Source organism: Stenella coeruleoalba (genome assembly GCF_951394435.1).
Source record: "Stenella coeruleoalba genome assembly, chromosome: 5".
NCBI lineage: Eukaryota > Metazoa > Chordata > Mammalia > Artiodactyla > Delphinidae > Stenella > Stenella coeruleoalba.
In genome coordinates, this window is record NC_137150.1 from 84,501,992 (window position 1) to 84,518,741 (window position 16,750).

The 16,750-nt window shown below is 45.4% G+C and overlaps 1 protein-coding gene across 1 annotated transcript in view; it reads left to right on the forward strand.

The window, feature by feature from the left end:
* The window catches only part of DRD3 (dopamine receptor D3), a 36,437-nt gene that overhangs the window by 13,341 nt on the left and 6,346 nt on the right, over positions 1–16,750 (forward strand). The window contains 1 exon segment of the mRNA XM_079923025.1: positions 9,575–9,717. Coding sequence (XP_079779151.1) covers positions 9,575–9,717 — 143 coding nt within the window.

A 16,750-nucleotide genomic window follows, 5' to 3' on the forward strand; every position in this document is an offset into this window, starting at 1 on the left:
CTTGGATTTTGTTCGACACCTTTCTCTTCCTCATCTCCCACATCTAAGCAATCAACGCTTACAGACTCTATTTCTGAAATGCTTTCCAAATGTGACCTATCTTTCCCTTCTTACCTCACCTGCTTATTTGGGGCTCCTATGACCTCCCACCTAGACTTCTGCCACAGCCTCCTAATTGGCCCTTCAACCACTCTCAGAATTATTCCCCCGGAAGTAAAGCCCGAATGTCTATTGCCCTACTCAAAACCCTTCAGTGTCTCCCTGGCCTGTGGAATAAAAACTGAAGTTACCTTCACAGCCTAAGATTCAAAGTTTTCCACAATATGGCCTCACGTTAGTTTTTCAATCTCATCTCTTTCTGGGTTGCCCTCTAGCCCTCTCGTGCTCCAAGGCCGATCACACTGGCCCCCCTTTTCCGTGAAGCCCTTCCAAATGTCTACAGCTTAATTCAGTCACCCCTGTACTCTCACAGTGCTTCCTCTGTAACCATCTGTGGCATCTCCAGGCTCCCTTTGCAGGAGTCCTAATACACGTCCTCCTCACGTCCCCAAGTGTGACATTCACGTGACCCACTGTTGTGCCCTCTGTATCAACAGCCCTAAACTTCCTTGCATGTGTGTAACCAAAGAATGGGCATGAAAACCCTATCCTCTAGTGATACTGCAAACCCAACCAGACAGCTCGGTGGGCTTTGACTTTTATCATTTGCTTGGCTATCACTTGACTTTTATTACTTGATTGGCTAGCCTGAGAAGGAAAATTAAAGAACGTGTCCATAATGCTGAAACTAATACCATTAAAGAATGTGTTAAAAATAAAGGGATACAGTTGCATAACTGTAAATATACCCAAAAAATCCACATTGAGTTGTATACTTAGATGAATTGTGTGGTATGCAAATTATATCTTGATAAAGCTGTTAAAAAGTGAAGGGATAGTTAGTGATTTTATAATATTTTTATCTCTCTGAGAACAGAATTCCTCCAATAACATCTAAGTCTTTTGTGTGATTTCCGAACATTTAGTACATGTTTTAGTACATGCTCTCAGAAATATATCATTTACAGAAGTAATAGACTGCATCTGGTTTGCTATAGCATCACCTCCACCACCCCAAACTATTATATCATCCTAGTTCCTCATTACCTGTGAATCTCCCCGCTGTGCCTATTACAGAGCTTTGAACAAGGAATATTAAACCAGGGAATTTCCCTGGCGGTCCAGTGGTTAGGGCTCTGCGCTTTCACTGCCGAGGGCCCAGGTTCAGTCCCTGGCAAGGGAACTAAGATTCCGCAAGCCACCTGGCGCGGCCAAAAAAAAGGGAATATTAACTGAATCCTGAATCCGGTGGTCCCTGCCTGAGGGTAGCCACTGCTTATATCACAAATATGCACCTTCAGAAAGGACATGAGGGAGTAGGATCGGATCAGCCTTGGAGGAGGGAGGGAAGAACTGTATAAAGAGAGCTTCTAGAAGAGGCTCTGGGACAGCCGCCTCCCAGCCTTCCAGGTCCGACCCTACCCTCTACCATCTTGGAAAGTGTGGCCTATACACTCCACCCACACACATTCTCACACATGCCGCTGGCAGGTGAGGCTGTGCAGGCTGTGCCCTGGAGTGTGGGAACCGAATTCAGCCAAGGGCTTCATTGCCAAGCCTTGAGGAAACCAAGAGAGGGTGCCCTTTACCAGCCAGGAGAGGGTATCTTTTTGTAACTTGCACAAAAGCACCATTTTGTTGGCAGCGGTCATGCTTAACACACGCTTCTACTTGCACCACCTAGTAGATACAACCAACAAGAACAAACCTTGAACTGGCTTCTGTCCCATACAGGGAGAACTCCCAGAATGCATACCATTCACCTACCTGCAACCTGAGGAACAGGTCCTGCCTTAGACCGCAAAGGACAAGGATGCACCCCTCTTGGCCTGTAGGTCTATAGGAACCAATCCTCACCAAACTTCAAATGGAGCCTCCTTTCTCTTCTAGGACTGAAAATAGGCCTTGGAAAAGCCGTCTCCATTATCCTTCACAGCAGTTTGCAGTACACAGCATTAAATTCTGTTCATGGGATGCCAAATAGTTGGTCAATTCATTAAAAATGCAGTCATTCATGCAGACCTTTGGTCTTCACACAATGCTAGTCACCCGTCTGACAAACTTGACCAAATGGATTCAGCATTTTTTGGTCATGAAGCCCTGATCTGTAATAACAGGGTGGTAAGAGATAGGAAAGAAAAGGAAATGATAAAAGGGGTTTTGAAAGCAAGTAATGCCATTGTCATTAGATTCGTAGGCATAGCTCTGGATGTTGGGATTAATGCCGCCTTTTCTTTTGTAAAAAGCAGAGTGGGTGAGCACAACCCCCTAACCCGCCCTTGGCTCCTTGCCTCCCAGTAGGCCAGCCCCCTCCCGCCACATCCTGGGTCAGAACTAACTCGGGGAGAGGGCTGAGAAAGTGTCAAAGGAGCAGGACAAGATCCGAGCAAGCGGTGAGAATTCGAGTCCTCCGCAAGGAGCCCAGGAATAATGCAACCAAATTCATTCACCAGGGAGTTCTTTAAGTGGCTCTCAAACGGCACCCATCACACAGGCAAGCCTCCGCGTCTCTGCAGCGAGCACAATAGGTACCAGATGAGTCACAGGCACCTTGGATTTTTAGTTTGCATCTAAATAAGCACTTTATATTTGCAAAGGGCTTTCCAGTCATTTGCAAAAAGCTTTCTCCTTCAACCATTCCGTGAGGGGAGTCCACGGAACTAAAGATTTATTGAGCCCCCTGTCTGACCAAATAAAAGGTGGTGAAAAGCAGCCCTCACAGAGCTCGGGGGCTCATTAAACCCAGGCGGGGAGTTAGACTCAGGTCCTCCCACCCAGCCCAGCCTCCTTCCTCCCCCACTGCCGCTTCCCCGGGACGCACCTTCCTCTTTTCACACACACACCCCTCCCACTTGGGGACAGGGCCCCAGGCAGAGGTCGAATTCTGTGAGGATCCTGAAACCTTCAGCAGAGTGACAAGCCCACGGACCCCCGTCACAGAATTGGGAGTCTTAAGGGGCGTTAGAGTTTAACTCATTTGTGCAGAAATGAGTTAAACTAAATGCCCCCCCGGGGACCCGTAGCCTCTTAGGTCTGAAACTAGAACCTGAGTCTCCCAACTCCCACACCACCGGTCTGTCTGGCCCCTTCATTGGTGGAGGTGGGGATGGGACACCGAGGGAGGGGCCTCTGGCCATGCCGGCACCCAGTTTTCTAGGTGCTATTTCCTGGGACTAAACCAGTCACGTTTCCTTTGTCTTCAATGCCCTGGCTACCTCTGTGCTAATCCTAACTTGAGTGAATCTAAAGGCAACAGCGGTAGAAATAGCTACCTTTAGCATGTACTACATGCCGGGCACCAAGAGCTTGTCATTATCGCTAACCCTCACGACATCCCAGCAAGGTAGGTGTATTACCCGCACTCTACAGGTAAGGATTCTTAAGACTAGACTGTGTGGGTAACCTTGCCCAGACCACACAGCTGGTAGGTGCAGGAGAGGGGGTTCAGCCAGCCTCTTTCTACTCCAGCTCACTGCCTTTCTCAGAGGCTTAGCCTACTCTGGGCCCCTAGCTCTGGGTCACACTGCATGGCTGGAAATCCTGGCTCTTTCACTTAATAGCAAGGTGAACTTGAGCAAGTCAGTTAACTTCACTGGGCCTCAGTTCCCTGACCTGTTTAGGGGAGATCAGAGCAAAAGCGTTGTTATGAAGAGTAAATGAGTTAATGTTTGTAAAGGACTTCGAACAGTTGCCTGGCACCTAGAAAGTGCTGTCTACTTGTTTGTTTGAGAAATAAATAAATTTAATGTTCCCTGATAATCAGGAATAAGGGGCAGACACCCCTAAACTCACTGATACGAACAATCACAGATCCCTTGGGCTAGCACAATAATAATGACAATAATAATAATACTATTTTTTGAATGCTTAAGATGGACCGGGCATTGTGCTAAAAAACTTCCCAGAGATCATCGCATTCAATACGCATAACTGCTCTATCAGGCGGACTCATTATCCCCCTTGTGCGATGAGGAAACTGGGTCTCAAAGAAGTCACATCTGTGGTCCAGGTCACAAGGTTCAGCTGCAGGCCAAGCGGGATTCAGACGCTAATCAGTCTGCTTCCAACGTCCACTGACTTACCCACTGAGCACACTGCCAGCGTTCCGGCCACGCCAGAAAAGACCCAAAAAGCTAGAAGCTCAAAAGGAGGCGGCTGGCCAGGTAGCGATTGGGCAGCACGCGCAGCGCGCGCTCACGCTCTAACCGAAGACCCGGAAGAGCCGGGTGAGCGCCGGGCCCACGCCCAGCCCTGCCCTGGCCTGCGGTCGGTCATCTGCGATCGATTCGGGAGGAGATCAGAGGCTGAGCAGTCTGCTTGAGTTGGAATTCAGGGTCCCTGCAAGGCTGCAGGAACCAGGGGGGCCGAGCTTTCCCTCCCCGCCTCCCCACTGGGGGCCTGGAGAGCCCCCAGGTGAGCCGTGAACTTCTCACCCCGCCGCGCTGGCTGGGTTCTTGTTGCATTCTGGTGCCCTCCGATGGCCAATGCCGGAACAGCCTCTGTGTTTCAGCCCCGATGGCAAGATTCCTGGCGTTTTTCACCCTAGAAACAAATTTGGCGCGGGGGGGTGGGGGGGTCTCATTTATTCTAAAAGTTTAATCATATTTTAAAACTAAGAAGAAAAACTATATAAATGTAACAGTGGTAAACGTAGTCTCATCTCTCACTTCTTACCCAAGTTAACAAGAGTTTTGACACAGAAATTTTCCCTAATGCAGATTTTCTCCAACTTGTCTAATCTTGTAAGATGCACTTGCTTGTTAAAAATACAAACTTCTGGAGTGGAACAAGTATCCAAGGGTGTGGCCTTGGAATATGTGTTTTAACAGGACCCCCGGAAATTAATACAATCAAGCTAATTGATGGGGAAACTCAGTTCTGGGTAGCCGCGATGCTCTCAAAGTACAAACCACCTTTCAGTGCCACGTTTCCTGAGGAAGCCCTTGTCCCCCGTAAGGCTTCAGAGACTTGGCAGTGCCCTTGGCAGGGAGCAGGGCACCCAGGAGAGACCTGGCCTCGGAGACTGGTACCACCAGCATGGGAACTTGATTTCATCATGTAACCTCTCTATGTCCTTGATTCCTCCTTTATAAAATGGAGCCAATGCTCCCTACACTTACTGACTCATTGAATTAATGGGAGTCTCCAAGAAGTTGCTGAATATTAAAGCGGATCTAGGAAAGTGTGCAACGTTCAGTGATGGGCTTGGAGTCAGCTTGTAATGGCTAGTGGGAACTGATTGGCAACATTTTAGTTTTTTGAGCCGGTTATTAAACCATTGGTGTAACTTGAAGTGGACAATGGTGGGAGTATTTGTACCACAGAAATTGACAAATGGTATAAATTAGGGCTTTTTTTCACCTGCAGAGCCAGTTGTTAGGCATTTAGCAGCACACTACCAAATTATGGAATGGTCGGGTTCTTTTACGTCCAAGGTCATTATGTAAATGAAGGCCGACAGGTCTGGACAGGAAGAAGTGTGCCATACCTTTCCTTCCTGACCCTCATCAGCTCTTTGGCCAGGACAGCTGCGGGCTTCAGGCTCAGCCTCTCCTCCACGGTGCCTCAGGGATCACTGCTGAGGGCCAGACCCTGGTTGACATATTTGACGTGAAGCCCCAGCTCACTGCCCCAGCAGAGTCAGAAGTCCTGAGAGAGTGAGAGGCCTGGAGGAGTGCCAGGTGCTGCTTGCCCTGCTCCTTTATCGCCAAGTTAGGGATTCAAGGGAGGATCTATAGTGTATGTGCATCAGGAGAAGGGAACTGGGTTGTCATGGGCCTTCCTTGAGGCTGGTGGTGGGATTGTAATTTGACCTTATTAAATAAGGACTCTATTTCTCCCTCTTGACAAAGAAGCCACCTCTGTCACATGTTAGGGTGCCAAGGCCAAGTTCTGCAGAGTCTGCCTCCATCTCAGCCCTCAGAGCTGACTCTCAGGCTGCTCTTTGGGGATACAAATGTTAACACGTGAACTCTAAGGCCAGATGCATATGAAGCAGATGAGTCAGGTGGCTGGCACATATAGGAGGAGCATCAGGGAGCACTACCCCACCTCCTCCAGCCCAGGGTCTGTCCTTCCCTTCCTCAGCCCCAAGCCTTGAGGTGCACAAGAGGAGCTAAGGGGGTTCCTGCTCTGCATCTGGCCTCCAGGTCCCCTGGACACTGACGAGACAATGAAAAATTGAGCATATGTACTATTTACAATTGCCAAGATATGGGAGCAACCTAAATGTCCATCAACAGATGAATGAATAAAGAAGATGTGGTATATATATACAATGGAATAATACTCAGTCATAAAAAAGAATGAAATAATGTCATTTGCAGCAACATGGATGGACCTAGAGATTATCATACTAAGTGAAGTTAGACAGAGAGAGACAAATATCATATATCACTTATATGTGGAATCTAAAAAAAATGATACAGATGAACTTACTTACAAAACAGAAACAGACTCACAGACATAGAAAAATACTTATGCTTACCAAAGGGGAAAGGTGGACAGGACAGATAAATTAGGAATTTGGGAGTAACATATACACACTACTATATATAAAATAGATAAAGCAAGGACCTACTGTATAGCACAGGAACTATACTCAATATTTTGTAATAACCTATATGGGAAAAGAATCTGAAAAAGAATGTATATATAACTGATTCACTTTGCTGTATACCTGAAACTAACATATTGTAAATCAACTATACTTCAATAATAAATAAATAAATAAATAAATAAATAAAAATTGAGCATATGTAGACCCAGCTATATATATTAGATCCCTTGAGCTGGGCTAGGATTAGAATTGTTCTCTTATGAGGAAGGAAGCCTTCAGAGTCCATGAGGCAGTCAACAGCTTCTTACTACTTGCTTTGTACAAGGACCTATATGGAATACCAAGGCTATAAGATGATTTGAGCCATTAAGTAACTTCAATCCTATGGGGTCTATCTCTCTCCAGCCATGAGGCAAGTCCAGTAATGCAGGCAGAAGGGCAACGTGATTGATTGGCATAGGAGTGCTATGCATTCAGAGTTAGCGGTCCCTGTAAGATAGAAGGACTGGGAAGGTTACTGGAGAGCTGATCTGGGATTAAAGGAGAGAAAAAATGAGCTACCCAGGGAAGGAAAAGGGATAATGGATTGAACAAAGACTGTTGAAGATAACCCGTCACTAGGCCAGTATGGCTGCAGTTATATGTTAAGTGTCAGGGTCCAACGGAAGGTCAGGTTGGCTGGGCAAGTTGGGGTCATGTTGAGGAAGGCTAAGTATTGACGTTGTATTTGTTTTCTGTTGCTGTGTAACAAATTATCACAAATGTAGTGACTTTATATCCATTTTTAATCTCACAAAAAGTCTGTGCACCATGTAGGTAGGTTCTCTGCTAAGGGTCTCACAAAGTTGAAAATGTGGTGTAGGCTGACTCGTGTTTTCGTCTTCCAAACGTATTCAGGTAGTCAGTAGAATTCAGTTCCTTGCAGTTAGAAGATTGAGGTTCCCACTTTCTTGGTGGTTGTCAACCAGGGGCTGTTCTCAGCTCACATAGGCCTTTTGCTGTTCCTTGCCAAATGATCTTTTCCCAAACATGGCAGTTTGCCCCTTGCAGGCCAGGAGGATAATTTCTCATGCTTTGAATCTCTCTGAATTAAGGAAGGGCTCAGTCCCTTTCAAGGGCTCACCTTGATAATTATCAGTCTCACCCAAGATAATCTCCTTTTTGATTTACTCAGTCTGTTGATTTGTAATCTAATCACAGGATTTCTACTAGTTCTACAGTGCATAAATCTTGGGGGCCATCTTAGAATTATGCCTATTTCAGACAGTTTTCATCTGAGTCGGGGGGAACATGGGGTGGGGTGGACATGATGAAATCTATTTGGGGACTTAGCAATAGGAGACCAGCCAGGAGGCTGTGGCCATCACAGAGAAAAAGTGGTAGAAAAGAAATGCATGGATAATGGGGAAGATACCATAATGGGTAAATTTACAGGACCTGCTGTCCTTCTGCCTAAAATGTTCTTCTCCTACCTTCCCTCATGACTGGCTTCCTCTCACCCCACTCATTTCCCTACCCACTTATGTCATTTTCCCCTTCTTTACATCCTCCACTATCCTTAAACACATCACCCAGCTTACTTCCTTCGTGATACTCATTTTATATTAGCATTTTTTTCATCTATCTACTCCACTCAACTCCCAGCTCAGTAAGGACAGAGACAATGTCCCATTTTCACATCTCTGTATTTCCAGAATAAGACCTGGTATATAGTGAGAACTCAATAAATATTGAATGAATGAAAGGCTAAATGAATGGGTGAGCAAATGATATGGAAGGGCCAAAGAAGAGTCAGAAAGCCTGAATGTTGGGTGTGGATGTCTGGAAGAAAGGCAGGAAGTGGAAGCAGATTAAGAGATGTAGGGAAATAGGAAGATCTATTTCAGATAATTTGAGTTTGGGACAACCATGGAGCAATCGTGCAGGTAAGTCCAATAAGCAGCTGTAAATGTATGTGTGGATATACCACAGAAAAGACAACAATATCCAACAGGAATAAGAAACTGTGCTTTGACTAAGCATGAGCGAATGTTTGTGCCCCCCCCCAAATTCATATGTTAAAATCCTAACTGCCAATGTGATGGTATAGGAGGTGGGACCTTTGGGTGATGATTAGGGCTCCACCCTCATGCATGGGATTAGTGCCCTTATAAAAGAGACTCCAGAGAGCTCCCCTCAGCCCTCCCACCGTGTGAGAACACAGCAAGAAGACTGCCGTCTACAAGCCAAGAAGTGGGTTTTCACCAGGCACCAAATCTGCCAGCACATTGATGCTGGACTTCCCAGCCTCCTGAACTGTGAAATATAAATATTTATTGTTTAAGTCACCCAGTGTATGGTATTTTTGATATAGCAGCCCAAGCAGATTAAGACAGCATGAAAACTTGATTTTAAAATAAGCCTTCATTGGATATTACTCATCTCTATTTACAAAATCTCTGCTACTTGGAATAGTTGTCACTACGAGGGTTAGAATTAATGTTAGGATACAGGCAGGGCTAAACATCCTCTTTGGGCACAGTTCCATCATTATCTGAAAAACTGTGGGAGAACGTAAAGGCACACAAACCAGCATCTAGAGTCTTCAAGGTTAAGGGTGCGTGAATATAAGGCTGGGATATGCTGGGCCGTCAACCAGCACTGGTAAGAAGCTCTCCGGCAACCCAGTGTTGTTATGCTATGCTTTCTCTTCTTTCTCCCTTTCTCTGCTCACCTCCCTCAATGAGTACTTCATCTATCTTGTCTCAGCCTTTCTGCTATGTTCGCTCAAATACCCCTTTCTCTCTAAGTTTCTCGAACCAAATTATTTTTCTCCTGCCACATGTTACCAACCTGAGTATTTCTCTAGTAACCTCTTTCAACTTGTCTTTAGAACCTTTCTCATCATGTCTATCCTCTCTCCCCTCCCTTTCACAGGTACACCGCAGTGGTCATGCCAGTTCACTACCAACATGGCACAGGACAGAGCTCCTGTCGGCGCGTGACCCTCATGATCACGGCTGTCTGGGTGCTGGCCTTTGCTGTGTCTTGCCCTCTCCTCTTTGGCTTCAACACCACAGGTAACAATGACGGCCCCACTTCCAATAGCGGCGTGATTCACAGCACATCTGAATGGTTGTGAGTGGTGCTCTGACCCCTGGTCAATGTAATCAAATGAGGATGCTATAGACTGCAAAGCGTTGGCCTTTATTGATTACAAATAAAATAGAAAACAAAACCTCTTCAATTAATGGCACAGGAATAATGTTCTGCCCCAATTAACGAAAAGTCTGCTTACTCCTATTTTGAAAGAAAAGCCATTGTATTCATTTGAAGAAATGTGTCAGTTAAAAAACTGTGCTATATGAATAATTCAGGTGAAGTTTACTAACGAAAAGATGGTAATTCGTAATGGATTTACAATGCAAAATAACATATCATGAAAGCCCTGGAGTAGGGTATACAGTTCTAACTTTTTATTCAATAAAAATCATTTCTGGTGTTTGGGAACTAGGATGAATTCCTAAATTACTGGAGGATGTATTTTATATATTTTAGTATACAAAAATTTTGGCCATGGTGCTTGGCACATGGTACATCTTCTATTGGATGGATGGATGGATGGATGGATGGATGGGTGGATGGACAAATGGATGAACAATGTGTATATCTGAGTTGTCTGGGATTTTAGATATGACACCAATCCAAACTGACACCTCACAGTGCCTTCAGTGTCTGTTCCATGACCATCTTTCAGCCTCAAGAATTTCATGTGTTCAATGGAAAGTATTAGCACATATAGTATAGTTACAGAGTGTTCACTAAGAGAGAACTGATTGACTCATGTTCTAGTGTTCATCTGGATTTCTTATTTTCTCCATTTGAGTTGATTCATTCAATTCCTGCTATGTTCCAGGTTCATGAATTGCTGGTATATATGTACAAGTCACGTAGCTGTGTACTTATGTATATACAGATATATTATATGTAACACATTACATATAAATACAGGAAAATCTTAACTTATATATAGTCTTCAAAGAGTCATTTGCTGGTCAATTATTTAGAAGTCAAAATACATTTAGGAAGACAGAGGCTCTGGAGTCAGAAAAATCTAGATTCAAACTCCAGTTCGGCTGCTTAACAGCTGCGTCTGCTTGAACAAGTTACTTAACTTTTCTAAGTTAAGCTTCCTTGTTGATAAATTTGGGATAACAATATAGCACAGCATAAACTTGAACAAAATCAAGTATGTGGACTAGGTCTATGTATTTAGTTAGGAAGTTTTCAATATTTATTTTTATATATGGCCTCCTACAAGTAAGTCCAGCAACTTCATCTCTAAAATTATATGTTAGGTTGAACTCTTTGTAATAGATGACATCTTACTGCATGTGTCATATGTCTTTACTTATTACTGTTCAGGGTTGTAATCAAACCATGCGTATCTTTATATGTGATTCAGGGTGAATTTTGACTCCCTATAATTTTCATTGACTCTAGAATCTAAGCCTACATATGTTATAACTCCACTCTACCTCCTTCACAGATTTCTTTTACAAGTAAGTGAGGATTCAATTGGGATAACATACATAGATGTGCCAAACACATATCACCTGCTCAAGGTTAGGCTTGTTTCTCTGCTGCATTAGAGGTTAAGTAGCCAAGTTATCCAACAAAGATGTGCCTGGTTAACTCAGGGTGTTCCTAAAATACGTTGTTATTGTCTTTGCGTTACTCTTTAATGCTTCCCATTATCGGTCACCAATGTCACGTTATAAACACGAACATGCGTGTGCACGCACATGCACCAAGGCGACATTCTCTAACACGACAGTAGAAGCTGACTCTGGCGCTCAAATACCATTTCAATGAGTCTAAGTATGCTTTGGGGGTTAGTCCGATAACTAAGCCACCTTCTATATCCATGTTTCTATGAGAAAATGCCTTCTAAGTTGGAATTTGTAGTATGGGCCACTTCCTACCACTGCTAGACCAAGGCAATCCTTAACCCGGCCAGCAGCAAAGCCCCACCAACTTTTGCTGGGCCGAGTGATTCCTCTTCCTCATTCTTAGAGGCTGGCAGGGGCGGTCTTTCTCATGTGCACGCGCGGGCGCGCACACACACACACACACACACACACACACACACACACACACACACACACACACACACACACACACACACACACACCTGGTAACACTTAGTCAAAATCTGACGTTAGACAGAGTTCCCAGTTAAAGTCAACATATAAAGTGAAGAAGAATGAGGACCTAATGCAGTTTTGTTGCCACCAGTGAGATCATTATTGTTTCAGAAACAAAACTCAGAAAAATCTTTCCAAAAGGATTTTCAAATATAGAATTGAGAAGGCAAAAAAGGCTCATGACTTACCACGTATAGGCTCACTTCTTTCTCATCTCTCTCTCTCTCTGTCTCTTACTTTTAAATTTATTAATTAGGCTACAAAAGGCTCTCCACGTATTCATGTATTGTGCTCGTGTCAGGTCCATTGTAAAAGCCCAGTAGATACTAGCTAGTGTTATTGTTGTTATTATTATTATGTATTAGAAAATGTTCCTGTGCCTCAAAATTTAACTATGCCCCTGCTCCAAGGGATATCTAAACAGTGGTAGTCCTTGCTCTGCTCTCAGGGAATTCGTAAGCAGGACTCAAGGCAGAGAAGCCCCACTGGCCTTCTCTGCCTCAGTCTGACCTTCACAGCAAAGCTTCATTATCTTGATAGACGTGGGTTTCTCCAGCACCTCTTACAGCTCTAAGGAATTTCCCAAGTTCATTCAAAAGCCCAATATAAATGATTTCTCTCGGCCATTTTTTTTCTGCTCCTCCTGTGAGAAGGAGAAAAGGGCAGGATACTGCCAGCAACCCCTGATATTGGCAGTGGCTGGACTTTCATGAGGTGCAACACAAAACAGAACTTTCTGGCAGGGCTCTTCTTTTAAGGAAATGGGCTGCCACGTGGGACTCTGAATTGCCAGAGAACGTAACGTAGAGGAAAGTTGAACTTCAGGTTCTTCTATCTTGGAATTGCTCTTACTGCCCGAAAAAGAGTGACATGCATGTCTGGATGCACACATAAAGCAGCATCTTGGGTCACAGAGAGTTCCAGGACTGTGGGGCCTGGCTGATCCGTGTTGCCCCAGGTCCCAGCAGAGATCCAGCAGTCAGGAGCCAAATATCACATCATCAACAGCCCCTGATGGCAGCAGAGGATGGAGTGTTAGTACTAGAGGAAACCTGAAAGATCCCTGACCCTTTTATTTTACAGATAAGAAAAATAACTAGTATTTAAATTTCTGTTAAATCAGATAGCTATTGGGTTATTAAAAATTCCAGAATGGATAAGCAATAGCTGGTGACCAGGGTTTAAGAAACTTTCAAGGGCAGAAGAACTTAAAGTTGAGAAAGTCCTACCAACTGACTTAATTTTCCTCTGAAACAAAGAAATGGAGGCGGGCTATTTAGATTTTAGCAATAGAACGCCTCACCTGGCTTTCAGAACCCTGCATCTGGGGGTAGGGGGACTTGGTTGAGAAGAACAAAGAGAATACTAGGCTCATCCTCGATCAAATTCATTAAGATCTCCTGTCTTTGGAAACAAATTGAGGACAAATCCTTCAATGAGCTAGAAGTTCATGAATCTCTCAACTCAACTGGCTTTTGACTTTGCCATTCACGTGACTGTGGGACTCAAGTTCCCAGGCTAGCCCACGAAAGGTATTTAGTGTATCACCGGGCACAGCGCCTTGAATACAGCGGGTGCTCTGTAAACTTGTGTTGAATGAGTCCTCATCATCATTCTTTCCTCCTTAGCTGTTGAGATTAGTTGGGCTAAACATCCCAGTCTCGGAGGATGGCGGGTAGCCTCCTGGCCTTCCCTATTCTGCTCCAGCTAGTGACTGCTGATGGGCTCATGGAAAATGTTCATCTGTACGGTTTGCTCATTTATTCATCATTCATGTATTCGTTCATTCAGTAACTGTTATGCTGACAGCATACTACCCTTTCAGTTAAATAATCAAGACAAAGCACCTCATCTCCTGGGGAAGCCTAGCTCCTGGGGGCCTCACTGCCCTCACCACCTCCTCAGGACTCAGCAGAGAGAAGCTTTCAGAATTGCCGTGTGTGGTGTTTCACTCTGCACTGCCCACAGGACACACACCCAGGCCAGGCCTGGCGGAGGCTGGGGCAGGGCCCCACTCACTGCCCAACCGCCTCCAGCATCACTCTGCCTGCTGACAGGCCTCACGGGGTGCATAACGTGGAGAAATTCTGGGAGAGGCTGCAAAACTCTAAGGACAGGCAGCAGTTTCTTAGGTAGGGAAGGAAGGAAGGGATGACAATGCAGGTTCAGGGACTGTATACTGAAGATCATTGATCAGCCATTTCGAAATAGCTGTGTGCTCTCTCTTCACTCTGTTTCTCATACATATCCTTTCAATATTTCAACGTTTCAATATTTCAATGCTTTTAATGGAAAAATAAATACTTGCACATGATAAAACATAAGGTATAATGAGGTATATATACAGACTTACCTGTACGTCTCCCTTCTACCCTAGATTGCCAGTCCCCCTGTCCCCTCCCTAGAAGTGAACACCCATATTCTTAAAAGATAATGCTCGGGACTTCCCTGGAGATCCAGTGGTTAAGACTCCGCGCTTCCACTGCAGGGCGCATGGGTTCAATCCCTGGTCAGGGAACTAAGACCCCGCACGCCACGCTTGAAGCAAGTGCATACACACACCCGTGCATGGACACATGTGAGTGTGTGTGTGTGTCCATGTTTACACAGATGGAAGCATACTATACCCACTCTGGCTCCTGGCTTTTTAAATGTAGTAGTTAATATATAAAATATAGAGGTCAGCCTCCCAAAGCCCAGAGGAGGATAGAGAAAGGTAGATGGTATATCTGCAGAGACGCATGGGGACTATCTAGCACACCAAGGATGGTGACAAGACGAATGGGGGGAAAGTGACCCTGCCACCCCTCTGACCCCCTCTCACTACAAAATGTGCTGAGGTACCTCCTCGTTAGAGGAGGCATTTCAATCATAGTCAGACGCTGACAGCAGGGGAGCTGACAGCAGGGGAGGGGTGATCACTGCCAGCGTGGCTCCTTACAGATTCAGAAAGACCGCCAGCCGCCACCCTATCCTTACTCCCAACCCCACTCCCCTAGAAGACCAGAAGATGCCATTGTTTTGGGGGACCACTGTTCAGAGTTTTATGAGCCATTTCCTAAAAGATGATGATATAGGCTTTGGTGAGATGACATTAATTTTACCTGAATTTTACCCCGCTACCAAGAGAATCAGAGAATTGGGAGTAGCTCATAAAGATTCTGGTGGAAGTGCTGTCATTAAAAGGCCTGACTGAGCACTGAATACATGCTTTCTTGTTCATTTTGTTTTAATTCTTAGCTGTTGCTCCCTTCTCTCCCCCACACATATTGTTCCCTATAAGTCTCTCTCCAAATTTTCATTCCAAGTGATACCTTCCCTTTCAAGTTCAAAGAGCTCGGAGGAAGTATATAATAAATAATAGTAAAGAATAAATAATAATAATAGTTACCATTTCATCTCACAACCACTACATGAGACAATATTTTTGTCCTTCTTTTACAGACCATGAAACTGAGGCTTGGCATAGCTAAGTAACATGCCCAAGGTCACACAGTTAGTAAATGGAGACCTGGGTCTCCCACTTCAGGCTGCCTGGCCTCTACCTACCTCCGTAGACCAAGAAGCAGAATGAGGGGCCCATGTGGCCACGGCCCTCTCCCCACCAGTTCACATCTGAGGCTGCATCTTCCGAGGCCAGAGTTTGGGCTGGAGAATGCCCATCCCTTTATTAAGATTGGCTGGTTGTGCCAACACCTGTTGCTGACAGGACAAAGTGCAAATTTGTCGTGCCCCAATAGTAGAGGGAGGTGGAGAGTCAAAATCATAGAAAGAACATTGATTTTGGGGTCAAAATGACTGGAGGAACACATCCAGGCTGTGTGATGTTAGGTCACTTACTGAATAGCTCTGAGCCTTAGTCTGCTCGTCTGAGAATAGAGACGGTAATGGCACCTGCCTACATCATGTTGCACATTTATTAGGTAAGATAATGTGTCTAAAGCCCTTGGAATCACCTGGAAGATATTAGTTTCCTTCCACTTTCTTTTTCAAGATGGGGCAAGTTGTAGGCCTTACTCTGGCTACTGGAGGGATCTCAACATCTGCTAGTGAAGAAGACAAAGTTGCAGGGCCCCCTAAGGAGGAAGGGCAGGAGCGTTTCAGGACATAAAGCAAGGATGTGCCTCGATTCACATTGCCCACGATGACAGTAGGTTTACTGGCCCTTTTCCCATCTCAACCCTGAGCAGTACTGGGATTCGCCGAGAAATAGACTTGCCTGTATTCAGCCACCACCTGCCCGACAACTCAGATTCAAAACCGGGGACCTGGCATTCTCAGCAAAGAAGCCTTCCTCCTTTCTTTCATTGCATGCAACAATCCTCTGATGCCTCCACACAGGCAGGCCCTTTTCTGGGGGCCGCATCCCTCCTGGGAGCCTCTGCTCTGTTGCTCTGTGACACCCCCCGACCCCCGCCTCCCAGGCCGCGTTCCTCTGTGACGCTTAGCGCAGCATACGGAAGGGATCGTCTGTCTGTCTAGACTGGGAGCTCCTTCAAGGGAGGACACTGTGTCTTATTCATCTTTGCAGCCCCATTGTAGAGCAGTGTCTGGCATGTGATCATTGGTAAATTTTTGTTTTAGTGAACTGTGTGTGACATCGGGATGAATTAGACCTCCTACTCTCAGCGAGAGGACGACGTAGGTGTCTGACACGGCGCCCTCACGAGTTAACAATCAGGCCATGTGTGCTAACTGCACAGTAAAGGGCTGTGGGGCACAAAGGAAGTAAGAGTCGCTCCTGACTGAGAAAATCAAGCAAGGAAGCCTCCACGGAGGAGGCAGCACATAGACCAGGACATGATGAGGGAGTAGGTGGGACAGGCCAGGGCTTCTCGAAGCTCCACTGTGGATTCGATGGTGGAGACACCACACATGATGTGAGGTCATATTTTGTGCTCCCCAC